Source organism: Bombina bombina, chromosome 4, assembly GCF_027579735.1.
Source record: "Bombina bombina isolate aBomBom1 chromosome 4, aBomBom1.pri, whole genome shotgun sequence".
NCBI classification, from domain to species: Eukaryota; Metazoa; Chordata; class Amphibia; order Anura; family Bombinatoridae; genus Bombina; species Bombina bombina.
The window spans coordinates 803,718,793-803,746,474 of NC_069502.1; the positions used below are offsets into that span (position 1 = coordinate 803,718,793).

General features: G+C 43.3%; 1 protein-coding gene across 1 annotated transcript in view; it reads right to left on the minus strand.

The window, feature by feature from the left end:
- Positions 1-27,682, minus strand: part of LOC128657047 (zinc finger protein ZFP2-like) — a 124,161-nt gene that overhangs the window by 62,194 nt on the left and 34,285 nt on the right. The window contains exons 7-8 of the mRNA XM_053711271.1: positions 19,388-19,495; positions 15,636-15,743 (exon numbers count right to left, since the gene is read on the minus strand). Coding sequence (XP_053567246.1) covers positions 15,636-15,743; positions 19,388-19,495 — 216 coding nt within the window. The remainder of the gene's footprint in view (positions 1-15,635; positions 15,744-19,387; positions 19,496-27,682) is intronic.

Consider the following 27,682-nt stretch of genomic DNA (forward strand, 5'->3'; position numbering starts at 1 on the left):
GGCCCTACCTGCCCCTGGGGATTAGTTTTGTGGAAAACAAGCTTCTTTGAAGTCCTCAAGCAGTCTTTGGACCCTCCACGTGAAGCTGCATGAACTGTCTGCCAATATTAACTGCCCAACTAAGGCGCGAAATTTAGGCCCCTCCGGAGTTGTGGGGCCTTCAAAATCCCAAATAGGTGACTAAACATATGCCATGTGGAAGATAACCCCATAATAACACACCAAAGTGCATAAAAACCGTCTATAACGAGTATTTTTTCCCATTAAATAATCGATTGCCCTGTAACAGTGTCCACCAGCCTATTGAGTCCTATTAAGTAAGCCTTCCTTCTATACTGAGTCTCAGAACATGGCTTACCTTCCCCACATGGGGATTCTTGTCAGTCTTCTAGCATTAACTGAGTCCTGTCTAGAAAAAGATGACTTACCTTATTGCAGTTAAGCCTGCAAACTGTTCCCCCCAACTGAAGTTTTCTGGTACTCCTCAGTCCTGTGTGGGACCAGCAATGGATTTTAGTTACAACATGCTAAAATCATTTTCCTCTCTGCAGAATTCTTCATCACATTTCTGCTATAGAGTAAATAGTACAAACCGGTACCATTTAAAAATAACAAACTCTTGATTGAAGATATAAAACTACAAATCTAACACCACATTCACTTTACCCTTCCGCAGAGTGGCCCTGCTGTCAGAGCAGGCAAAGAGAATGACTGGGGGGCGGAGCTAGAGGGGGAGCTATATGGACAGCTTTGCTGTGTGCTCTCTTTGCCACTTCCTGTAGGGAATGAGAATATCCCACAAGTAAAGGATGAAGCCGTGGACTGGATACACCTTGCAAGAGAAAAAAAAGCATTAACTATATTTTAACCCATAATTATTTTAGTAACGATAACAAATTTTATCAACAATTATGTGGGACGGCAATGGGGACCAGATTCGCGCCTAGCTATGCCAATCTGTATATGGGCAAATGGGAATAAATATTTGGGTATTCAGGCCCAGCTAGCGTGGACCTGGTCCTATATTTAGGATACATTAATGACATCATCATTTGGAAAGGTACACTGGATGATCTGGAATACACCATTGAGATAATGAACAAGAACACAGTAAATCTGCAATTCACTCATGAATACAGCTACACTAAAATCAACTTTTTGGATATGAAGATAGAAATCATAGATGGGAAAATAGAAACATCAACCTTTTTTAAGGAGGTCGACTGTAATAATTATATACACAGTCTCAGTTGCCATCATGAGAATTGGAAAGCCAACATCCCTAAAGGACAACCATTGAGGGTTAAAAAGATCTGCTCCAACCCAGACAAGTGGCAAGAGCAAGCAGTGATCCTAAAGAACCGATTCATAGAAAGAGGATATGAAGAGGATACCTTAGACAAAAAGATTCAAGAGATAAGACAGCTAGATCGAAAAGACCTTTTCAAATACAAAACCAGAAGAGGTTTTGAGGTTGATGCATCTGATGTTCCAATTATTACGGAATACTGTTCGTATAAACACATTATTGAAAAGATTTTTAAGAAACAATGGCCAATTCTGAAAGATGATGATATAATTGGGGAGACATTAAAACCCCGCCCAAGATTCATATGTAGAACCAACAACTTGAAAAATATGCTGGCTCCAAGTATCCCAAAACAACAGAAGCAAGGCATGATACATTTTCAAGGAAAAGAAATCAAAGGTTTCTTTCCTTGCTCGAGTTGCAAAGCTTGTAAATGTGGTCTCAAAACCAATCACTTTCTCTCACACCAAAAGAAAGAGAAACATAAAATACGTGAACTTATAAGGTGTCATGACAAGAGTGTAATATACCTGATCCAATGCTCATGTGGCTTACAATATGTGGGGCAGACATCGAGAATACTCAAAGATAGAATCAGGGAACATATATTATGTATTGAAAAGAAGAATATAGATACCCCTTTCTATAAACACTTCACATTGACACATGGCAGTAATATCAAAGATTTCAAACATTTTGGGATTCAGAAAGTGAATAAAAATTGGAGAGGAGGCAATTATGAACAAAGACTGCTCTTTAATGAATCAAAATGGATATTTACACTAGATTGCCTTTACCCTAAGGGACTTAATAACAAAGAGGATCTATCACATCTTATGTATCTAAAGAAGCACTAAGGACTGTAAATAATGAGTATATGAAACTATTACACTTTAAACCCTATTAGTTTATCAAAGAAGATCCACATTAAGACCACACTATGATCACATGTATGTTCATACTAGTCCTCATATTAGATAGGTTTGAAGTGTCAAGAGCAGCAGGCTGTAACTATTTAGGTGCTCTCAGTACTACTAGGTGATATAATTGCTATTACCCTCTGAAGCTAACTAATAATTTACACATAATTTAGTGCACATCCCAGTAGATACTATTCCTGTGATTGGCAGCCCTAAAAAGTATCCATATAGTTCATATACTTAACATATTCTATATATCTATACTGAACACGACTTCCATTATGACTTATGCTGAGACCTCATAACTGATTAGGAATATGATACGTAGCTATCCAATGGTGCACATAAGAAGGGTGACACTAGGGATCAAAATTATACCCTGGACTTACTAAAAGACATATCACCCTGATAGCTAGACAAATCCAAAAATGTATACCCTCCTCGCACCCATTGTATTTGGTAAGCCAGTCCAATATAACATATGAGATCACCATCCATATATTCCTAACCGATCCAGTTCTATATCCCTCCTCTTGACCTGACGCAGTCCTCTTGCTATGAGTGACAATACAAACCTAAATATGCTATATGCCTGTACCGTTATGAGCTAAGTGACATAAACCACTTAAGATGAGACAAATTTACATATGAAATAGCAATATTCACTCTAAATTTGAATAGTTGGTTTCCATCTCTAACTCTATTTTTATAGTCCTTTAAAATGCCATGCACAGAGTACATTTTATCTATTATACACAGCTAAATCTCATAGTGAATTTTTCTAACCAATTTACCATATCTTTTAGCACATTTTCTGAGCTAATTTTTATATATTTTTATACTTTTTAATTATGCCTCTCTCATTTAAGCTTCCCCTGTTTTTTGCATGACATCTCATATTCTGGAAGTGATTCCACTCATGAGGATACATTTATTTAAAAACTCGAAGATCACAAAAGTTGCATCACAATCCACCTAATCTTATTATTCTTACTGTAATTATACAACATATCACTTGTTGGTTTCTCATAGACCCTCCCACTCCCCCTACAAAAAGCTACCAGTCCAACACAGTTCTACAGTCTTGATAAAGGCCTGGTAATAGGCCGAAACTCGTTGACATTGCAATTGGTCAGCCCTTTTTCCATACCCTAACTAGATGTTTCAGCTGTTTTGCACTATTGTTTTTTGTTTTCCACAGGAACATTCAGGATCTTTTTTATCACCAGGTGGAACTTAACCAATAGAACACATAGGAGGACTAACGGTCCATCAAAAATTATTTGGATACTAATTTCACATATTATAAATTACATAAAGTATTTTCATTAATATTTTCTCATATTTATTTCACAATTCGTCACAAACTTTTATTTTTCACATTTTTTGTTTTTTCTCATTTTTTCTTTCCTTTTTGATTATCACTTGCTTTTGGAAATCTTCACATTTTCCACTGGATTTTCACATCAATCTATTTAGAAACTTTTGAGCCTGAGGGCACGTTGGACATATTATTTGGGACATACCTTCAACAATTTTTGTATCTCATTTCTCTTGTTAAGTGTGTTCAGTCCACGGGTCATCCATTACTTATGGGATATATTCACCTTCCCAACAGGAAGTTGCAAGAGGATCACCCAAGCAGAGCTACTATATAGCTCCTCCCCTCACATGTCATACCCAGTCATTCTCTTGCAACCCTTAACAAAGAAGGAGGTCGCGAGAGGAGCTGGAGTTTTTACTTAACTATTCTTCAATCAAAAGTTTGTTATTTTAAATGGCACCGGAGTGTGCTGTTTTTCTATCTCAGGCAGTATTTGGAAGAAGAAACTGCCTGCGTTTTTTTTCTATGATTTTAGCAGGCGTAACTAAGATCCACTGGCTGTTCTCGACATTCTGAGGAGTGGGGTAACTTCGGAAAATGGGAATAGCATGTATGTGCGGTACATTATTTTCTGGGAATGGAATTGACTAAGAAAATACTGCTGTTACCGTATGATGTAAGTACAGCCTTAAATGCAGTAGTGGTAACTGGTATCAGGCTGATAAATGTATGCGCAGTCAAGTTATTTTCTAGGGACTAGAATTTGACTGAGAAAATACTGTTAAAACTGAAATAATACTTAAGCCTTATCTGCAGTGGTAGCGACTGGTAGCAGGCTTAGTGATAACTTTGCATGACATTGGAAAATGTTATTTTTTAATAAAACGTTTACTGGCATGTTATTCGTTTTTGTGAGGTACTTTGGTGATAAATCTCTTTGGGCATTTTTCTACATGGCTGACATATATTTTCTGCATGGAAACCGTTATATCAGGGCTCCCACTGTTGTGATAGGAGTGGGAGGGACCTTTTTTTAGCGCCTTGTTGCGCAGTTATAATTTTAGCACAGTCTTCCTGCTTCTTCCTCCTTGATCCAGGACGTCTCTAGAGAGCTCAGGGGTCTGCAAAATTCATTTTTGAGGGAGGTAATCAGTCACAGCAGATCTGTGACAGTGTGCTTGACTGTGATTAAAAGCGTTAAATCTTAATTGATATCCGTTTTATCCGTTTTTGGGTATTGAGGGGTTAAACATCCTTTTGCTAATGGGTGCAATCCTCTGCTAATATTACACTTCTTGTTAAGAATTAAAGATCTTAAACAAATTCCTAAGGGTACCATCGTTCAAGATGGAAACCATTCGAACCATCCTACCCATGATCCAAGAGGGTCAATATATGACCACAGTGGACTTAAAGGATGCTTACCTTCACATACCGATTCACAAAGATCATTATCGGTACCTAAGGTTTGCCTTTCTAGACAGGCATTACCAGTTTGTGGCTCTTCCCTTCGGGTTAGCCACGGCCCCGAGAATTTTTACGAAGGTTCTGGGCTCACTTCTGGCAATACTAAGACTACGAGGCATAGCGGTGGCTCCGTACCTAGACGACATTCTGATACAAGCGTCAAGTTTTCAGAATGCAAAGTCTCATACAGAGATAGTTCTTGCATTTCTGAGGTCGCATGGGTGGAAAGTGAACGTGGAAAAGAGTTCTCTGTTACCACTCACGAGGGTTCCTTTTCTAGGGACTCTTATAGATTCTGTAGAGATGAAGATTTACCTGACGGAGTCCAGGTTATCAAAGATTCTCAATGCTTGCCGTGTCCTTCATTCCATTCCAAGCCCATCAGTAGCTCAGTGCATGGAGGTAATCGGCTTAATGGTCGCGGCAATGGACATAGTGCCATTTGCGCGCCTGCATCTCAGACCGCTGCAACTATGCATGCTCAGTCAATGGAACGGGGATTACTCAGATCTGTCCCCTTTGCTAAATCTGGACCAGGAGACCAGAGATTCTCTTCTCTGGTGGTTGTCACCGGTTCATCTGTCCAAAGGAATGACCTTTCGCAGACCAGATTGGACGATTGTAACAACGGATGCCAGCCTTCTAGGTTGGGGAGCAGTCTGGAATTCCCTGAAGGCTCAGGGTTCGTGGACTCAGGAGGAGAAACTCCTTCCAATAAACATTCTGGAATTAAGAGCAATATTCAATGCTCTTCTAGCTTGGCCTCAGTTAGCAAGACTGAGGTTCATCAGATTTCAGTCGGACAATATCACGACTGTGGCTTACATCAATCATCAAGGGGGAACCAGGAGTTCCCTAGCGATGTTGGAAGTCTCGAAGATAATTCGCTGGGCAGAGTCTCACTCTTGCCACCTGTCAGCGATTTACATCCCAGGCGTAGACAACTGGGAGGCGGATTTCCTAAGTCGCCAGACTTTTCATCCGGGAGAGTGGGAACTTCACCCGGAGGTATTTGCTCAACTGATTCGTCGTTGGGGCAAACCGGATCTGGATCTCATGGCATCTCGCCAGAACGCGAAGCTTCCTTGTTACGGATCCAGGTCCAGGGACCCGGGAGCGGTGCTGGTAGATGCATTAGCAGCCCCTTGGGTTTTCAACATAGCTTATGTGTTTCCACCATTTCTGTTGCTACCTCGACTGATTGCCAGGATCAAACAGGAGAGGGCATCAGTAATTCTGATAGCGCCTGCGTGGCCACGCAGGACCTGGTATGCAGACCTAGTGGCGTGTCGTCCTGTCCACCATGGTCTCTTCCTCTGAGGCAGGACCTTCTAATTCAGGGTCCTTTCAACCATCCAAACCTAATTTCTCTGAGGCTGACTGCCTGGAAATTGAACGCTTGATTCTATCTAAGCGGGGGTTTTCGGATTCGGTTATTGATACTTTAATACAGGCTCGGAAACCTGTGAACAGAAAGATTTACCATAAGATATGGCGTAAATATTTATATTGGTGCGAATCCAAGAGTTACTCATGGAGTAAGGTTAGGATTCCTAGGATATTGGCTTTTCTACAAGAGGGTTTAGAAAAAGGTTTGTCCGCTAGTTCGCTAAAGGGACAGATTTCCGCTCTGTCTATTCTTTTACACAAACGTCTGGCAGAGAATCCAGACGTCCAGGCCTTTTGTCAGGCTTTGGCAAGAATTAAGCCTGTGTTTAAAGCTGTTGCTCCTCCATGGAGCTTAAACTTGGTTCTTAAAGTTCTTCAGGGTGTTCCGTTTGAACCCCTTCATTCCATTGATATTAAACTTTTATCTTGGAAAGTTCTGTTTTTGATGGCTATTTCCTCGGCTCGAAGAGTCTCTGAGTTATCTGCCTTACATTGTGATTCTCCTTATCTGATCTTTCATTCAGACAAGGTAGTACTGCGTACTAAACCTGGGTTTTTACCTAAGGTTGTTTCTAACAGGAATATCAATCAAGAGATTGTTGTTCCATCATTATGTCCTAATCCTTCTTCAAAGAAGGAACGTCTTTTGCATAATCTGGACGTGGTCCGTGCTCTGAAGTTCTACTTCCAGGCAACTAAAGTTTTTAGACAAACTTCTTCTCTGTTTGTCGTTTACTCTGGACAGAGGAGAGGTCAAAAGGCTTCGGCTACCTCTCTCTCTTTTTGGCTTCGTAGCATAATACGTTTAGCCTATGAGACTGCTGGACAGCAGCCTCCTGAAAGAATTACAGCTCATTCCACTAGAGCTGTGGCTTCCACTTGGGCTTTTAAGAATGAGGCCTCTGTTGAACAGATTTGCAAGGCTGCAACTTGGTCTTCACTTCATACTTTTTCCAAATTTTACAAATTTGACACTTTCGCTTCTTCGGAGGCTGGTTTTGGGAGAAAGGTTCTACAGGCAGTGGTTCCTTCGGTTTAATGTTCCTGCCTTGTCCCTCCCTTCATCCGTGTACTTAGCTTTGGTATGGGTATCCCATAAGTAATGGATGACCCGTGGACTGAACACACTTAACAAGAGAAAACATAATTTATGCTTACCTGATAAATTTATTTCTCTTGTAGTGTGTTCATTCCACGGCCCGCCCTGTCTTTTTAAGGCAGGTTCTAAATTTTAAAATTATAACTCCAGTCACCACTGCACCTTATAGTTTCTCCTTTCTCGTCTTGTTTCGGTCGAATGACTGGATATGACATGTGAGGGGAGGAGCTATATAGCAGCTCTGCTTGGGTGATCCTCTTGCAACTTCCTGTTGGGAAGGAGAATATATCCCATAAGTAATGGATGACCCGTGGACTGAACACACTACAAGAGAAATAAATTTATCAGGTAAGCATAAATTATGTTTTTTCAAGTTGGATTACATCATTGTTTGCACCTCAAATGTTATTACAATACAGAAAGCTATCCCTAAGGAGAATTAACCTACCAAACTATTTTTTTCATATATATGCATATTTGACTTGCAACTTTTAAATTAATTTTATTGTTGTTTGCTTGTTAATTCATGGATCCATGATTTTATTTATGTGTGTTTTTTTTAACCTGGATATTATGTTATCCCAATAAATACAACTAAACTTTGTAATCTATCAAAACACTTGAGCCTTTAATTTAGGCGCTCACTTCACACCTTTTGTTATCGTAATCCACTAGGTCTACTAGGAGATCCACTGAAGAGAGCTACAGGTGTAACCACTAGCGCTTGGTCTACTTTCACACAACACAATTGGCCATTGAGTTTCGTACCTTGGCACTTGAGACCAGTTGGGATAGCAGTGCCCTTAAGGCAGCCTTTAGGAGGGGTCTGCATGAACGCATCAAAGATGAACTCACTTATCGTGATATTCCCTCTTCTTTAAATGACTTTATAATACTTTGTATCAGTCTAGTCTCTCGCTTCCAGGAGAGACAAGCCGAGAGAGACAGAACTCAGAGAATCCTTCACTCCTGTCCTTCTATTCATCCGGTTTCTGCAGTGTCCTCTACCACTTCAACATCTCTAGCCACCCCAGTAGAGGAACCAATGGATCTTTTCTCCTTCAAACCCTCAGAGTCTGAAAGACCGAGAAGAAGGAGATTGAGACTATGCTTTTATTGTGGTTCTAACTCCCACCAACTAAAGAACTGTGACATTCGGATGGGAAAAGCCAATGCTTAGGGGATAACACTGGGGTACCTCTAAGCATGATCACTACTAAATCCCCTCACTCCTCTTGGATTCTGGTTCCTATTACTCATATCTTCAGAATTCTGTCCACACTCAAGCCTTCATTGACTCGGGGCAGCTGAAAACTTTTTGGATCACCCTTTTATGATTCAAGCTGGCTTGCCTCTTCTGCAGAAAAGACATTGCCTCAAAATAACTACTCTGGATGACACCCCCCTTGGTTCAGGGTTGATCCATTTTGAGTCAGCACCCCTGACTGTGGGAGTCCTTCATACGGAACAGCTGCAGTTCGAGGTCATTCATTCCCCAGCACAACCTGTTATCCTTGGTCTTCCTTGGCTTTGTATACATAATCCGCAGTTCGACTTCAGTTGGGCTGAAGGACAACTAGCCTGCTGAGGTACCTCCTGTTTCCACTCCTGCCTTGCTAAAGTCACTCCTCTCCTCTGCATCCCCATGGCCAGTCTTCAGACTCCTTCAAACCATCCCTCAGTATACGCAGACTTCGCAGATGTGTTTGAGAAGAAAGCAGCAGACGTGCTGCCACCCCACCATCCTTATGCCTGTAAAATTGACCTCTTTCCCAGAGCCCTACTTCCTAAAGGGAGGACTTATCCACTCTCCAAAGCTGAAACCAAGTCCATGGAGGAGTACATCCAAGAGAACCTTGCTAAAGCTTTCATTCGCCCTTTCTCCTCTCCTGTTGGGGCAGGCTTTTTTTCGTCAGTAAGAAGGATGGTGGGCTCAGACCCTGTATCGACTACAGGTCCTTGAACAACATAACTATCAAGAATTGCTAACAAATTCCTTTAATCACTGAACTGTATAACTCACTCCAGGATGCTCGCTTCTTCAACAAGCTGGACTTATTTGGGGCAAACAATCTGATTCGTATCTTCCCAGGCCACGAATGGAAGACTGCCTTAAACACAAGATCAGGGCATTACGAATACCTTGTAATGCCCTTTGGGCTGTGTAATGCCCCTACAGTCTTCCAGGCCTTTGTTAATGATGTCTTCCGTGACCTCCTCAATCGCACTGTCATCATCTATCTGGATGACATCCTTGTTTTCTCTTCCACTTTGGAGGAGCATCATAAACACGTGAGACTGGTACTTCAACGTCTCAAAGACAATTCTTTGGTAGCCAAGCTAGAAAAATGTGAGTTTTATCAAGTTCAGATCCAGTTCCTTTGTTATGTCATGTCGAAGGAGGGTTTTGCCATGGATCCTGCTAAACTCACCGCAGTTTTAGAATGGCCTCAGCCTACTTTATTAAATGAATTACAGAGATTCTTGGGGTTCTCCAATTATTACCGCAAGTTTATAAAGAACTTTTCTCAAACAGTCGTTCCTCTCACTGAATTGACAAAACAGAACAAAGATTGTAAACATTGGCCTCCTAAAACCATAACTGCCTTCTCTCGTTTCAAAAAGGCTTCCTGTTCTGCTCTGTGCTCCTCCATCCTGATCCTGACCTACAGTTCACTTTAGAGTTTGATGCCTCCGAGATATGGGCTGGAGCAGTTCTAACCCAAAGGGATCATTTAACCTCCAAGTTGCACCCTGTAGCCTTTTTTCTCTAAATGCTTTACTCCTGCAGAGAGGAATTACGATATGGGTAATTGTGAACTCTTAGCCAGTAAGATGGCCTTGACTGAATCGGTCATTGGTTAGAGGGCACCGCCAATCCCATTCAGATTCTCACCGACCATAAGAATCTAACTTACCTAGAGACTGCTCATCGACTCAATCCTCGACAGGTTAGGTGGGTCTTGTTCTTTTCCCATTTTAACTTTGTGGTCTCTTATCTTCCCAGGACCAAAAACCAGAAGGCGGACGCTCTTTCCCGTCAGTTTTCTCACTCAAATGATTCCTCTGAAGCTCCTATTGAACACATCATACCTCCCCCTCCTGTGTGATTGATCAACTGAATACCACCCTTCTTCAAAGATTGCAATGTGCCCAGTCTAGTAAACCTCCTGAAGCCCCTGTGACCTCCGATAGCCTTATTGTACCTCTGAACTTACGCACTCCTGTGCTATCCTGGGCTCATGATAGTAAACTCTCAGGACATCCTGGTTTGGCAAGGACTTTTAAGCGTCTTTCCCAACATGTATGGTGGCCTACTATGAGGTCTGACACTCAGGATTATGTGAAAGCCTGCACAACTTGTGCTGCCAACAAAACTCCCCAATCCTTGCCTTTTGGCTTGCTCCAACCATTGTCCATTCCCAAACAACCATGGACACACATCACATTGATCTTCATTGTGGACCTCCCACCTTCTGAGCAACATACAGTTATCTGGGTTGTGGTGGATCGGTTTTCCAGACTGGCTCATTTTGTACCCTTAAAGAAATTGCCTTCTGCACAGGAATTATCCTCTCTTTTTCTCTTGCATGTGGTACAACTTCATGACATTCCTGTGAATATTGTTTCTGACAGAGGTCCACAATTCATCTCTACCTTTTGGAGAGCCTTTTGCAAGTAGATTAGAACCACTGTTTCCTTGTCTTCACGCTACCATCCTCAGACCAATGGACTAACTGAGAGAGTAAACCAGGATCTCGAGGCCTACCTTAGAGCCTTTGTCCGAGACCTACCTTAGAGTTGTTGCCCCTAGCCGAGCTGGCAAGAAACACTCATTGGCACTCTTCTCTATGATGTTCTCCATTTCAAGCTGCAGCATGGTATCAACCTCATGTCTTCACTCTTTCTGCTCAGTCCACTGGGGTTCCTCCTGCAGACCGACACGTTACTGAACGCACCACTCATTGGCAACGTATTCGATCTTAGCTACGTTCAGCTGTCTCTAGATACAAGAAGTTTGCTGATCATCATAGAGCTTCTGTTTGTGCCTTTTCGGTAAGTGAACGTGTTTGGGTCTCTACTCGACATATTCGTCTACGTCAACCCAGTTACAAACTAGGGCCTAGTCTTCCACATTTCACTGATCAAGCCCTACATCAAGAACAGAAATACTTGACTCAGACCTCCTCCTCCTCAGCTCTTGATTCATGGTGAACCTGAGTATGAGGTTGCTAAGATCCTGGATTCCAGATACAGGCGCAGGCAACTGCAGTACCTCGTGCATTGGAAGGGTTACTCTGTGGCAGATCTTCCTAGATTCCTGCCCGTGATGTGCATGCTCCTTCTTTGGTCTCCAGGTTTCATGCTGCTTATTCCTCCAAGCCGACTTTGGTTCCCGGAGGTAACCATAGAGGTGGCGGTGACTTGTTGCTATGGCCGTTGCCATAGATGCAGGTTGTCCTTCATCCTGGATGCTGCTCCTGTGTTCACCTGTGTGTCCTCCTTGGCGCGAATCGGCGCCTATGTAAGTACCTGCAGTGATTACATGCACTGCCCAAGTATAGGTGTTACTTAGTGTTCTCCTGGGTGTTCTTGTTGCTGGACTGTTATATTGTTGCTGACCTCTGCTTGTTTGACCACTCTGCCTGTTAACCCCTAAACTGCTGGATTGATATACTGCTGCTGAACTCTGCTTGTCTGACCACTCTGCCTGTTAACCCCTAATCTGCTGGATTGATATACTATTGCTGAACTCTGCTTGTCTGACTACTCTGCTTAAATAACCCCTATTGCTCTGGACTGCTTTACCATTGCCAAACCCTGCCTGTCTGACCATTATAGTTGTTTACCTTTGGACTGCCTTACTGTTGCCAAACCCTGCCTGCCTGTCTGACCTTTTTAGTGGTTTACCCCTGAACTGCCTTTCTCTGATTTCCTGCCCGTTGACGACAAAGACTAACCTGCCTGTGGTGAGTGCCGTTTACCTCATCTTGCAAACTTTCTCTGCTCTGGGATATTCCCTATCATTCCGGCTCGACGCCGGGACAAGAAGACTACTGGCCGAGTTTGGTCTGAAAAGGCAATATTTTATTTATTATTATCGGTTATTTGTAGAGCGCCAACAGATTCTGCAGCGCTAATAATATCCCACGAGCATTACAGTATGTAAATGTTAAATATCTGTATATCTATGAGTGTCTTTTTCTATATGGGGTATTGTAAGGCTGACAAATTTGTACAAAACAATGATGCAGGCCAAAAATCCAGAAGCCAGTAATTTTGTAGCAGCTACATGAGGACTTAACCCTTGATGTCCCAAAAGACTCTATATCAGTCTCAGGAAATCATGTATTATTTAGAAGGTAAATTAAAATGAGAACATGGCCTATAAATATAAAAAAGATAAAACAATACTATATTAGAAATGTAGCATTTTGAAATTTACTGCTAAGGCACACGTACCCTCTGCAGTGTGGTGTCATATGATAACTTAGGTCTTGCTAATGATCTATAGCACACGGCAAATGATAAATGTCACAGAATCACTGCTGGTGCACGGTGTAAACTTGTCCATAGAGCCGCCTAGCAACCAGTAAAAAGGAGATTTATTTACATGTTTAGGACTAAGCTAGCACAGCAGTCAAATAACAAGGTAGTACTTGTGGTTATAATGCTATTTTTGTATGCACAATTTTATGAGAAACTTGTAGGTTACTTTATTGGGATTTCCGTGGTCAGACACGTCACACACGTACACTCACCTGTGCCCTGTATCCCTCAGACATGTCACACACGTACACTCACCTGTGCCCTGTATCCCTCAGACACGTCACACACGTACACTCACCTGTGCCCTGTATCCCTCAGACACGTCACACACGTACACTCACCTGTGCCCTGTATCCCTCAGACACATCACACATGTACACTCACCTGTGCCCTGTATCCCTCAGACACATCACACACGTATACTCACCTGTGCCCTGTATCCCTCAGACACATCACACACGTACACTCACCTGTGCCCTGTATCCCTCAGACACATCACACACGTACACTCACCTGTGCCCTGTATCCCTCAGTCACATCACACACGTACACTCACCTGTGCCCTGTATCCCTCAGACACATCACACACGTACACTCACCTGTGCCCTGTATCCCTCAGTCACATCACACACGTACACTCACCTGTACCCTGTATCCCTCAGACACATCACACATGTACACTCACCTGTGCCCTGTATCCCTCAGATACATCACACACGTACACTCACCTGTGCCCTGTATCTCTCAGACACATCACACATGTACACTCACCTGTGCCCTGTATCCCTCAGATACATCACACACGTACACTCACCTGTGCCCTGTATCTCTCAGACACATCACATACGTACACTCACCTGTGCCCTGTATCCCTCAGGCACATCACACACGTACACTCACCTGTGCCCTGTATCCCTCAGACACATCACACACGTACACTCACCTGTGCCCTGTATCCCTCAGACACATCACACATGTACACTCACCTGTGCCCTGTATCCCTCAGACACATCACACACGTACACTCACTTGTGCCCTGTATTCCTCAGACACATCACACATGTACACTCACCTGTGCCCTGTATCCCTCAGACACATCACACATGTACACTCACCTGTGCTCTGTATCCCTCAGACACATCACACACGTACACTCACCATTGCTCTGTATCCCTCAGGCACATCACACATGTACACTCACCTGTGCCCTGTATCCCTCAGACACATCAAACATGTACACTCCCCTGTGCCCTGTATCCCTCAGGCACATCACACACGTACACTCACCAGTGCCCTGTATCTCTCAGGCACATCACACACGTACACTCACCTGTGCCCTGTATCCCTCAGACACATCACACATGTACACTCACCTGTGCCCTGTATCCCTCAGACACATCACACATGTACACTCACCTGTGCTCTGTATCCCTCAGACACATCACACACGTACACTCACCATTGCTCTGTATCCCTCAGGCACATCACACATGTACACTCACCTGTGCCCTGTATCCCTCAGACACATCAAACATGTACACTCCCCTGTGCCCTGTATCCCTCAGGCACATCACACACGTACACTCACCAGTGCCCTGTATCTCTCAGGCACATCACACACGTACACTCACCTGTGCCCTGTATCCCTCAGACACATCACACATGTACACTCACCTGTGCTCTGTATCCCTCAGACACATCACACACGTACACTCACCATTGCTCTGTATCCCTCAGGCACATCACACATGTACACTCACCTGTGCCCTGTATCCCTCAGACACATCAAACATGTACACTCCCCTGTGCCCTGTATCCCTCAGGCACATCACAAACGTACACTCACCAGTGCCCTGTATCTCTCAGGCACATCACACACGTACACTCACCTGTGCGCTGTATCCCTCAGACACATCACACACGTACACTCACCTGTGCCCTGTATCCCTCAGACACATCACACACGTACACTCACCAGTGCCCTGTATCCCTCAGACACATCACACACGTACACTCACCTGTGCGCTGTATCCCTCAGACACATCACACACGTACACTCACCTGTGCACTGTATCCCTCAGACACATCACACACGTACACTCACCAGTGCCCTGTATCTCTCAGGCACATCACACACGTACACTCACCTGTGCCCTGTATCCCTCAGACACATCACACACGTACACTCACCTGTGCACTGTATCCCTCAGACACATCACACACGTACACTCACCAGTGCCCTGTATCTCTCAGGCACATCACACACGTACACTCACCTGTGCCCTGTATCCCTCAGACACATCACACACGTACACTCACCTGTGCGCTGTATCCCTCAGACACATCACACACGTACACTCACCAGTGCCCTGTATCTCTCAGGCACATCACACACGTACACTCACCTGTGCCCTGTATCCCTCAGACACATCACACACGTACACTCACCTGTGCCCTGTATCCCTCAGACACATCACACACGTACACTCACCTGTACCCTGTATCCCTCAGACACATCACACACGTACACTCACCTGTACCCTGTATCCCTCAGACACATCACACACGTACACTCACCTGTACTTATATTGTCACATATTTCCTGCTCTGCAGCTTCAGGCATATTACTTAGCCACTGATCTTCTGTTTGTTCTGTGTTACATGAAATCTTAGCATTGTTTTCATCTGGAATAAAAAGAATGAATAAATAAATCACTATTTACATGGTCTCTATTTAAAAATTAGTGTAGTGTGATACATTGTGTAATTTAAGCTAAATACACCTGAGCCTACATCAGTAGCAGTCACATCTGGATGAAACATCCCATGAAATGACATCAGCACAACAGTAAATACAACCTGTGTCATACAGTAAAGGGAGTTAGCTGGGAATCAATTACTTTACTTGCTACAAATACAGCCACCATTGTAACCAATCAGAATTCCCACGTGAAACCTATTACAGGGGTTTGTGAGGTATTTGAAAATAAAATCCATTCACCTGTGCCCTCCCTGCATCCCCCATACATGTCACACACGTACACTCACCTGTGCCCTGTATCCCTCAGACACATAATACATGTACACTCACCTGTGCCCTGTATCCCTCAGACACATCACACACGTACACTCACCTGTGCCCTTTATCCCTCAGACACATAATACATGTACACTCACCTGTGCCCTGTATCCCTCAGACACATCACACACGTACACTCACCTGTGCCCTGTATCCCTCAGACACATAATACATGTACACTCACCTGTGCCCTGTATCCCTCAGACACATCACACACGTACACTCACCTGTGCCCTGTATCCCTCAGACACATCACACACGTACACTCACCTGTACCCTGTATCCCTCAGGCACATCACACACATACACTCACCTGGGCCCTGTATCCCTCAGACACATCACATATGTACACTCACCTGTGCCCTGTATCCCCCAGACACATCACACACGTACACTCACCTGTGCCCTGTATCCCTCAGACACATCACACATGTACACTCACCTGTGCCCTGTATCCCTCAGACACATAATACATGTACACTCACCTGTGCCCTGTATCCCTCAGACACATCACACACGTACACTCACCTGTGCCCTGTATCCCTCAGACACATCACACACGTACACTCACCTGTGCCCTGTATCCCTCAGACACATAATACATGTACACTCACCTGTGCCCTGTATCCCTCAGACACATCACACACGTACACTCACCTGTGCCCTGTATCACTCAGACACATCACACACGTACACTCACCTGTGCCCTGCATCCCTCAAACACATCACACATGTACACTCACCTGTGCCCTGCATCCCTCAGGCACATCACACACGTACACTCACCTGTACCCCTCACACATCACACTTACACTCACCTGTACCCTGTATCCCTCACACATCACACACATACACTCAACTGTGCCTTGTATCCCTCAGACACGTCACACATACACTCACCTGTGCCCTGTATCCCTCAGACACATCACAAACGTACACTCACCTGTGCCCTGTATCCCTCAGACACATCACAAACGTACACTCACCTGTGCCTTTCAGACACATCACACATGTACATTCACCTGTGCCCTGTATCCCTCAGACACATCACACATTAGTACACTCACCTGTGCTCTGCATCCATCAGACACATCACACACTTACACTCACCTGTACCCTGTATCCCTCAGACATCATACACATACACTCACCTGTGTCCTGTATCCGTCAGACACATCACAAACGTACACTCACCTGTGTCCTGTATCCCTCAGACACATCACACACGTACACTCACCTGTGCCCTGTATCCCTCAGACACATCACACACGTACACTAACCTGTGCCCTGTATCCCTCAGACACATCACACACGTACACTCACCTGTGCCCTGTATCCCTCACACATCACACACGTACACTCACCTGTGCCCTGCATCCCTCAGACACATAACACATGTACACTCACCTGTACCCTGTATCCCTCAGACACATTACAAACGTACACTCACCTGTGCTCTGTATCCCTCAGACACATCACACACGTACACTCACCTGTGCCCTGTATCCCTCAGACACATCACACACGTACACTCACCTGTGCCCTGTATCCCTCAGATACATCACACACGTACACTCACCTGTGCCCTGTATACCTCAGACACATCACACACGTACACTCACCTGTGCCCTGTATCCCTCAGGCACATCACACATGTACACTCACCTGTGCCCTGCATCCCTCAGACACATCACACACGTACACTCACCTGTACCCTGTATCCCTCAGACACATCACACATGTACACTCACCTGTGCCCTGTAACCCTCAGGCACATCACACACGTACACTCACCTGTGCCTTGTATCCCTCAGACACATCACACATGTACACTCACCTGTGCCCTGTATCCCTCACACATAACACATACACTCACCTGTGCCTTGTATCCCTCAGACACATCACACATACACTCACCTGTGCCCTGTATCCCTCAGACACGTCACACATGTACACTCACCTGTGCCCTGTATCCCTCAGACACATCACAAACGTACACTCACCTGTGCCCTGTATCCCTCAGACACATCACACATGTACACTCACCTGTGCCCTGTATCCCTCAGACACATCACACACGTACACTCACCTGTGCCCTGTATCCCTCAGACACATCACACATGTACACTCACCTGTGCCCTGTATCCCTCAGGCACATCACACATGTACACTCACCTGTGCCCTGTATCCCTCAGACACATCACACATGTACACTCACCTGTGCCCTGTATCCCTCACACATCACACACATACACTCACCTGTGCCTTGTATCCCTCAGACACATCACACACATACACTCACCTGTACCGTGTATCCCTCAGGCACATCACACACGTACACTCACCTGTGCCTTGTATCCCTCAGACACATCACACATGTACACTCACCTGTGCCCTGTATCCCTCACACATCACACACATACACTCACCTGTGCCCTGTATCCCTCAGGCACATCACACACGTACACTCACCTGTACCCTGTATTCCTCAGACACATCACACATGTACACTCACCTGTGCCCTGTATCCCTCAGGCACATCACAAACGTACACTCACCTGTGCCTTGTATCCCTCAGACACATCACACATGTACACTCACCTGTGCCTTGTATCCATCAGACACATCACAAACGTACACTCACCTGTGCCCTGTATCCCTCAGACACATCACAAATGTACACTCACCTGTGCCCTGTATCCCTCAGACACACGTCACACATGTACACTCACCTGTGCCCTGTATCCCTCAGACACAACACACATGTACACTCACCTGTGCCCTGTATCCCTCAGACACATCACACACGTACACTCACCTGTGCCCTGTATCCCTCAGACACATCACACACGTACACTCACCTGTGCCCTGTATCCCTCAGACACATCACACATGTACACTCACCTGTGCCCTGTATCCCTCAGACACATCACAAACGTACACTCACCGGTGCCCTGTATCCCTCAGACACATCACACACGTACACTCACCTGTACCCTGTATCCCTCAGACACATCACACATGTACACTCACCTGTGCCCTGTATCCCTCAGACACATCACACACGTATACTCACCTGTGCCCTGTATCCCTCAGACACATCACACACATACACTCACCTGTACCCTGTATCCCTCAGACACATAATACATGTACACTCACCTGTGCCCTGTATCCCTCAGACACATCACAAATGTACACTTACCTGTGCCCTGTATCCCTCAGACACACGTCACACTAGTACACCTACCTGTACTTATATTGTCAGATATTTCCTGCTTTGCAGCTTCTGGCATATTTGCTAGCCCCTGATCTTCTGTTTGTTCTGTGTTACATAAAATGTTAGCATCTTTTTCACCTGAAAAAAATATCAGTAATAGAAATAAATAAATGATTCTTTACATGGCATCTTTTTAAAAGTTAATTTAAAACAAAATGTGAAAAACAGTGTAATGTAAGTTAAATAAACCTGAGCCTACATCAGTAGCAGTCACATCTGGAAGAAACATTCCATGAAATGACATCAGCACAACAGTAAATACAACCTGTGTCATACAGTAAAGGGAGTTAGCTGGGAATCAGTTACTTTACTTGCTACAAATACAGCCTCATTGTAACCAATCAGAATTCCCATATGAGACGTATTACAGGGTTCTGTGAGGTTTTGAAAATAAAATGCATTTTCCATTGGTTATTAAAACCTCACTATAGCCCATTTAATTATCTTAACTTGTATTGCCTGTGTGAGAGAGTGTACCACAGTGATCTGATAGAGACATTAGATATATAAAGGGATTTATATAGTTCAAGACAAAGGCATTTTCTATTTCTTTAAAGAGTAAAAATAATAGAAATAATGCAAGTTATCAAGTTTAACCTTTTCACTACTGAGCCATTTCATACCCTTGTGCTGATGCTGTTTTCAGTCTTTTGCATTCATTTTATTTAGAATTCAGCCCTACATGAGTTATATCACAATCACCACAAATATCAGGTGAGTTTTCATCTATGTGTTTTATTGAGGGGGAATAGGGGCTCTAAAAGTGAGACACGTGACACATATACACACTCACCTGTGCTATTCTAGTATTCCAACAGCCCCTGGAAACAGACACAATCTCCCTCACACACACAGTAAAATCTTTATACAAACATATACAATATTAGAGAGGGGATCATGGTTTTTCTCACCCCCAAGGCATAACATACTGTGTTGTGCGATCTCGTCACAGAAAATATACAGTTTCTGCACAAAAAGTATTTTGCCTGCACTTTTAATTTCTGCCTGCAGGTGTCACTGTTCCATTCTCTCTCAATGTAAATATTTACTACGTTCCTCTCTCTTCAATTTCCTCCCCCTTCCTGAACTCCAGTGTGGTACAGGGTAATAGCACATAGCACAAAAGGTAAGTCAGGGCTTAACAAATTTATTTTAAGTCTAGGAGCCAACCAAAATACTTTTAGGAGCCAGATTGTTTTTCTTTAATAAATGTGTGTGTGTAAATGTATGTGTGTGTATGTCTGTGTGTGTATATGTGTGTTTGTGTGGTTATATGTGTATGTATGTATGTGTGGGTATCTGTGTGTGTCTGTCGATATGTATGTGTGTATGTATGTGTATATATATATATATATATATATATATATATATATCCTCCATGTGTATCTGCACTCTCAATCTCCTCCAGTCATCAACCAGGGTGCCAGGTCAGTAATATTCACAGTATTTTCAAAATAGGACTGCACTCGCTGGGTTTAAGCATAAAACTTATTTTATTGTGGTAACGTTTCGGAGTCCACAGACTCCTTCCTCAGACCAGTACAAACATGCAAGTGAACATAGTGCCTTATATATACAATAAGCCCCACCCATCTAACAATACCTGTGTGAATTGCGCCAAAAACATGGTTGTCATGGTGATGACCCCCTCAACCAAACAATATTGCCATACTACTAAGCTAATAAAATAGTAAAATATATAGAGCAGAAATACAAACATATCATTATAGCAATGTATATCCATGTAGACCAACATTTGCAGTATCAGGTTACACTGTGTTAACAATAATTCAGCACGTGATTCATGTTATAAAGTCACATTAAGCATGGAACAATTGAGTCACAATAATCTATTCCTAATTTATAGCTAGTTGGTTACTTATATGAGTCTGTATGTGTCCATAATTGAGGTTATTACACAGTCATCATATCACATATTGTTTAAATAAGCGTTACCCAGAATTGGAGAATCCTAGTAAATCTCTGCCACTGCTTTTGTAAACGCATCATGTTTGTCAGGTCATAACAGATCTAGATTATTGCTGATACTCATAGCAGACACCTCCGTATAGGAACATACCTTATGTAAAAATGCCAGTATCCCCAGTCTGACTAGTGATCTGCCAAATAGATGTGTTGCTGTCAAGTGCCAAGTTATGTGTCTCAGAGACGCTGTGCAGTGAACTCCGGCGTCTGTGGTGTAATTCCTCAAACCGCATGGCTAATTAGCATATGCGGCTGACGTCACCCGGCTTGCGCTATTGCTTGTAGTCATGGTAACCGCGGTGCGTTTATACAACTTCAAGCCCTGTCAGTATTATCAGAGTGATTTGAACACATTAGTGAGTGTTAGGTGGCCATGTAACAATACAGCAGTAGCTCACCCAATGTTACCAGAACGGTTACAACAGATGTAAAAGGGCAAGGTATTAAGGCTTCCACCGGTGGGGAATAATTTACATAGTGCACAACTTATAGTGCATAGTTAAAGTGTATTGTCACCCATATAGCTATTGTGGGGTAGTTGCTAAGGCTCTAGTAATAAATCCCTTGTTAGGTTACCGCAGCTGTGGTGGCAAATGGGTCATATGAGAAAGAAACAAAAATGTACATAAAGATAAAACTAAATGTAAATACAGATACAACTAAGGCTTCCACTAGAAGCAACATAACATGGTCCAACACATTATGGTATTCCACATACTTCATCAAATAAGGTAGCATATTGCCTTGTTATTCCAATTTTAAGCATATATCTGATACAGACTAACACAATGAGTATATATCTCAGGATACTTATTAGCATAACATTCGTTTAACAGTATTACCTCCTTGTGTCTGGATACCATTGTGTCCATATAGCTGAACCTCAAATAATATCATTGGTTCACTATTCATAATTGGCAATCAAGGAAGGGCATGTAATCTAGTTTAGTTCTGGTCCATACATAAGTCATTATAAGGTGTTAACTCCTTTTACAAGATGGTGGTATTATAGTGGTCATAGACTTCCATTCATGATGGTGACAGGTGACTCCATGGAGAAATGAGAGTTATATTTATACTAGGTTCGTGGAGATGTCATGGTACCCTAACATTATCCAAGTGCCCTTCATTCCCATGTTTCAACCACCTCTGATAAGGCAACAGTAGAGACTCATGAGTGGCACGGATACCTAATCAAGTGTGTATCACATTGTGTAACATGAAACACACTGGTTAGTGTTCCAACCCTCATGTATAGTCAAGATCGAGGAGGTCCATCTTAGTGTGTATCCCAGAGCTACAAGTGACTATCCCTGGTTGGATATCAAGCTCTATCAAGTGTCCCACTATAGCGGGTGATTCACCACGGGTGAATCCTCACAAGTATGGGATCAGTGGTATATAACCACACCACACTGTTATCAGAGGAAGCAATGCCAATCGTTAGACATATATAGGCCCTTAGGATGTAGGGTACCAAGTCTGTGTATCCACCTCGTTTCACACTGAAGTAAGGCTTTGTCCCTGTCACCTCCTCGTTTAAGTGGTGGAACGTGGTCAATCAAGATGAATCTTAGGTCCGTTACCTTATGTTTGGCCATAAGGAAATGACGTGCCACGGGTTGGTCCGATGCCCCTTTGTCCAGGGCACTCCTTATGGCTGATCTGTGGTTCGCCATCCTGAGTCTTGCGTTGTCCGTCGTTTTTCCTACATAAAATAGGCCACAACAACAGCTGAGCAGATAAATAACATGAGAGGTTGAACAGGTAATGAAATGTCTTATTGTATATTTCTGGGTTGTGTGTGGATGTCTGAAGACTTTACACGGGATCATCCCACTGCATGTTGTGCATCCCAGACACCTGTAGCAACCTTTTTTCTTAGTCTTTAGCCATTGTTGTTTATTATAGCACTGCTGGGGGTCTGTGGACATGAGCAGGTCTCTTAGGCTCCTTCCCCGTCTGTAACCCATGATGGGAGGATCCATATGCTTAAATGGTAGAGTATGGTCTGTAGTTAAGATCTCCCATCTCTTCCTGATATTATCAGCCATCTTGTCCTTTCCTTTGTTGAAGGTCGTGGTGAAAACCATCCTGTCTCTCTTTGGCTGCTCCGTTGGTCTACCGGATTCATTCCATGAGTGACCACCTCAGCAATAACATTTTGTATGAGTTCCATACTGTAGCCCCTTTGTAAGAACTTTTCAGCCATCATGTTTAATTGTGTTTCACGATTGCTGGCTTCAGTATTGTTTCTTAACACTCTAATCATTTGTGACTTTATAATTGCTTTTCTGGTGTGGGGAGGGTGGTTACTGGATGCTTCGAGTATTGAATTCCGGTCAGTTGGTTTAGTGTAGAGAGTTTTACATAATGTGCCTTGTTTTTTGTAAATCCTAAGATCTAGAAAGTCAATATAATTCCCATCGTATTTAAGTTCAAATTTGATTGGGGTCTCAAGCGCATTTATGTGCGTGACACAATCCACCAGAGTGTCTTTTGTGCCATGCCATATGAAAAAGACATCGTCAATGTATCTTTTGTAGTGTTTCACTGTGTCGATATTATAGATGTCAATGGTTTCACGTTCAAATTGTTCCATATACAAGTTGGCATATGATGGGGCCATGTTCGATCCCATGGCTGTCCCCGTCAATTGCTGGTAAAATGTGTTTTCAAAACGGAAATAATTCAAGGTTAAGCATTTTTCCAATAGGTCCAGGATCAGAGAGATAGGTGGTCCCACGTATGGGAATCGTGTCAACGCCACTGCTACTGCCTTAAGTCCCTCCCTATGGGGAATGACCGTGTACAAGCTTCTTACATCCAGTGTGACTAATAAGTCATTGTCATCAACTTTATCCACCGTGTTGAGGATGGAAATGAGGTCACCTGAGTCCCTAATATATGAGTCCATAGATCTTACAAGGGGTTGTAAAAGGGCATCAACAAACTGTGCTATAGGTTGTAGTAAGGACCCTCTGGCTGACACAATTGGTCTTCCTGGGGGATTCTGTTGATCTTTATGTATCTTCGGTAAAGTGTACAATATTGGATGAATCGGATGAGTGGTCGTCAAGAAGTTGTATTCATCAATGTTGATCCAGTTCATCTGGTGTGCTTCTAATAGTGTACTATCTATATCCCTTTTGAACTCATTCGTTGGGTCCCGGGTTAATTTCTTATAGGTCTGGTGATCATCCAGTTGTCTTAAGATTTCCTTGCGATACTGTACATAGTCCATGACTATGATTGCTCCTCCCTTGTCCGCTGGGCGTATGATAATGTCTGTGTCTTTGGCCAAGGTTTTTAGTGCCATTCTTTCTGCTTTATTGAGGTTAGGTCTGTGTTTCATTTGTTCTAGCTCCTTAGTGTCATTACCAATCAATCTGGTGTAGGTTTTAATGCTTGAGCCACAGGTTTTGGGTTCAAATTTGCTTTTAGGTTTAAATTGCTTTATTTCCTTTTCTATGGATATATCCTTAAAGTGTTCCTTTAATTTGAGGTTCCTTTGGAATCTTTGTATATCCAAGTAATTCTCAAAGTCATCATTAGTAAATGTGGGGATAAATGTGAGACCCTTATTTAGTAAACTAATCTCACCTTCTTCCAGTGTCCTTTGACTAAGGTTGATGACTATATCAGGGTTTTTCATCTTGGTGGCAGGGGGGGTCTTCTGCCTACAGTAGTTCCCCCTCCGCGGGTGCGGCCTCGACCTCTTGTGTTTGCCGATCTTGTGGTTACCCCTAAAAAAGGTGTCTGTGATGGTGTGGGTGCCTGGTCTTGATGGCGTTGTTCGTAGTTCCCGGTCTCATTATCAGAGCCTGAGCTACTGTCAATAGTATTGAGATATCTTGATCTGTAGTTCCGTAGACGTCTCTGTCTCTGTGGGCCTCCTTGGTTACCACCATGGTTCCATGCGTTAATTCTTTTGTCCTTATAATCGTTGTCTACCGTTAGTAGTTTCTGGTTTTTAAAAGCTACCAATTCTTTTCTATAGTCACTGACTTGTTTGGTGATCTTGTCCATCCATGGTTCCCCAGTGTCATTCTGTAGTATCTGTAGCTTATGAGTATTAAACTCTCTTAGTTCTTCCTTAACAGTTGCCAAGATATTAGTGCATTCTTCTATTACCAACAGGATTAAATCCAATGAGCATTTATTAAGTATCTCCCAATGGTTGGCTGGTTTTTTATTCTGAACCCTCTAGGTATCTTGCTCTTTTTGTAGTATTTAGACAGGTAGATTGTATGTAGCTCTAGGTCTGTTTCTCTCTTCCTGAGTCTCATTAGGGTGTTGTAAACTGTTTGCGTGCTCTCAGCTGGTTCAACTTCTGTTGTATCAGAGTCCACTAGTATCCTTAGGGCATCATCATTGGTAAATGCAAAAGTCTTGGTATTATATTCCTCATCAGGCAACTCAAGATCACCTATCACTTCTGCCATCATGCTCAAATTCTATGTGGCTGTAGCTTTAAGTGATTTTAACACTCTGGAGTATATTTAAGATTCAAACGTGAAATAGGGCCCAAACAAAGCCAGGTTAGTAGTAGTGGCACATAAACACCATGTGTTTCCCTAAAACAAATCCAGTGATAAGATCAGAGTTTTTATAAAAACTTGGAATTTCAACAAATAAAGGCCCCACAAAAGCAAGTGTGGACCCACTGATGGTGTGAGTCCAAAGTAAGTAAATCCTTTTTGGGTGCGAGATAGAAAAATCTTCCATATCCTCCATGTGTATCTGCACTCTCAATCTCCTCCAGTCATCAACCAGGGTGCCAGGTCAGTAATATTCACAGTATTTTCAAAATAGGACTGCACTCGCTGGGTTTAAGCATAAAACTTATTTTATTGTGGTAACGTTTCGGAGTCCACAGACTCCTTCCTCAGACCAGTACAAACATGCAAGTGAACATAGTGCCTTATATATACAACTGACCGGAATTCAATACTCGAAGCATCCAGTAACCACCCTCCCCACACCAGAAAAGCAATTATAAAGTCACAAATGATTAGAGTGTTAAGAAACAATACTGAAGCCAGCAATCGTGAAACACAATTAAACATGATGGCTGAAAAGTTCTTACAAAGGGGCTACAGTATGGAACTCATACAAAATGTTATTGCTGAGGTGGTCACTCATGGAATGAATCCGGTAGACCAACGGGAGCAGCCAAAGAGAGACAGGATGGTTTTCACCACGACCTTCAACAAAGGAAAGGACAAGATGGCTGATAATATCAGGAAGAGATGGGAGATCTTAACTACAGACCATACTCTACCATTTAAGCATATGGATCCTCCCATCATGGGTTACAGACGGGGAAGGAGCCTAAGAGACCTGCTCATGTCCACAGACCCCCAGCAGTGCTATAATAAACAACAATGGCTAAAGACTAAGAAAAAAGGTTGCTACAGGTGTCTGGGATGCACAACATGCAGTGGGATGATCCCGTGTAAAGTCTTCAGACATCCACACACAACCCAGAAATATACAATAAGACATTTCATTACCTGTACAACCTCTCATGTTATTTATCTGCTCAGCTGTTGTTGTGGCCTATTTTATGTAGGAAAAACGACGGACAACGCAAGACTCAGGATGGCGAACCACAGATCAGCCATAAGGAGTGCCCTGGACAAAGGGGCATCGGACCAACCCGTGACACGTCATTTCCTTATGGCCAAACATAAGGTAACGGACCTAAGATTCGTCTTGATTGACCACGTTCCACCACTTAAACGAGGAGGTGACAGGGACAAAGCCTTACTTCAGTGTGAAACGAGGTGGATACACAGACTTGGTACCCTACATCCTAAGGGCCTAAATATGTCTAACGTTTGGCATTGCTTCCTCTGATAACAGTGTGGTGTGGTTATATACCACTGATCCCATACTTGTGAGGATTCACCCGTGGTGAATCACCCGCTATAGTGGGACACTTGATAGAGCTTGATATCCAACCAGGGATAGTCACTTGTAGCTCTGGGATACACACTAAGATGGACCTCCTCGATCTTGACTATACATGAGGGTTGGAACACTAACCAGTGCGTTTCATGTTACACAATGTGATACACACTTGATTAGGTATCCGTGCCACTCATGAGTCTCTACTGTTGCCTTATCAGAGGTGGTTGAAACATGGGAATGAAGGGCACTTGGATAATGTTAGGGTACCATGACATCTCCACGAACCTAGTATAAATATAACTCTCATTTCTCCATGGAGTCACCTGTCACCATCATGAATGGAAGTCTATGACCACTATAATA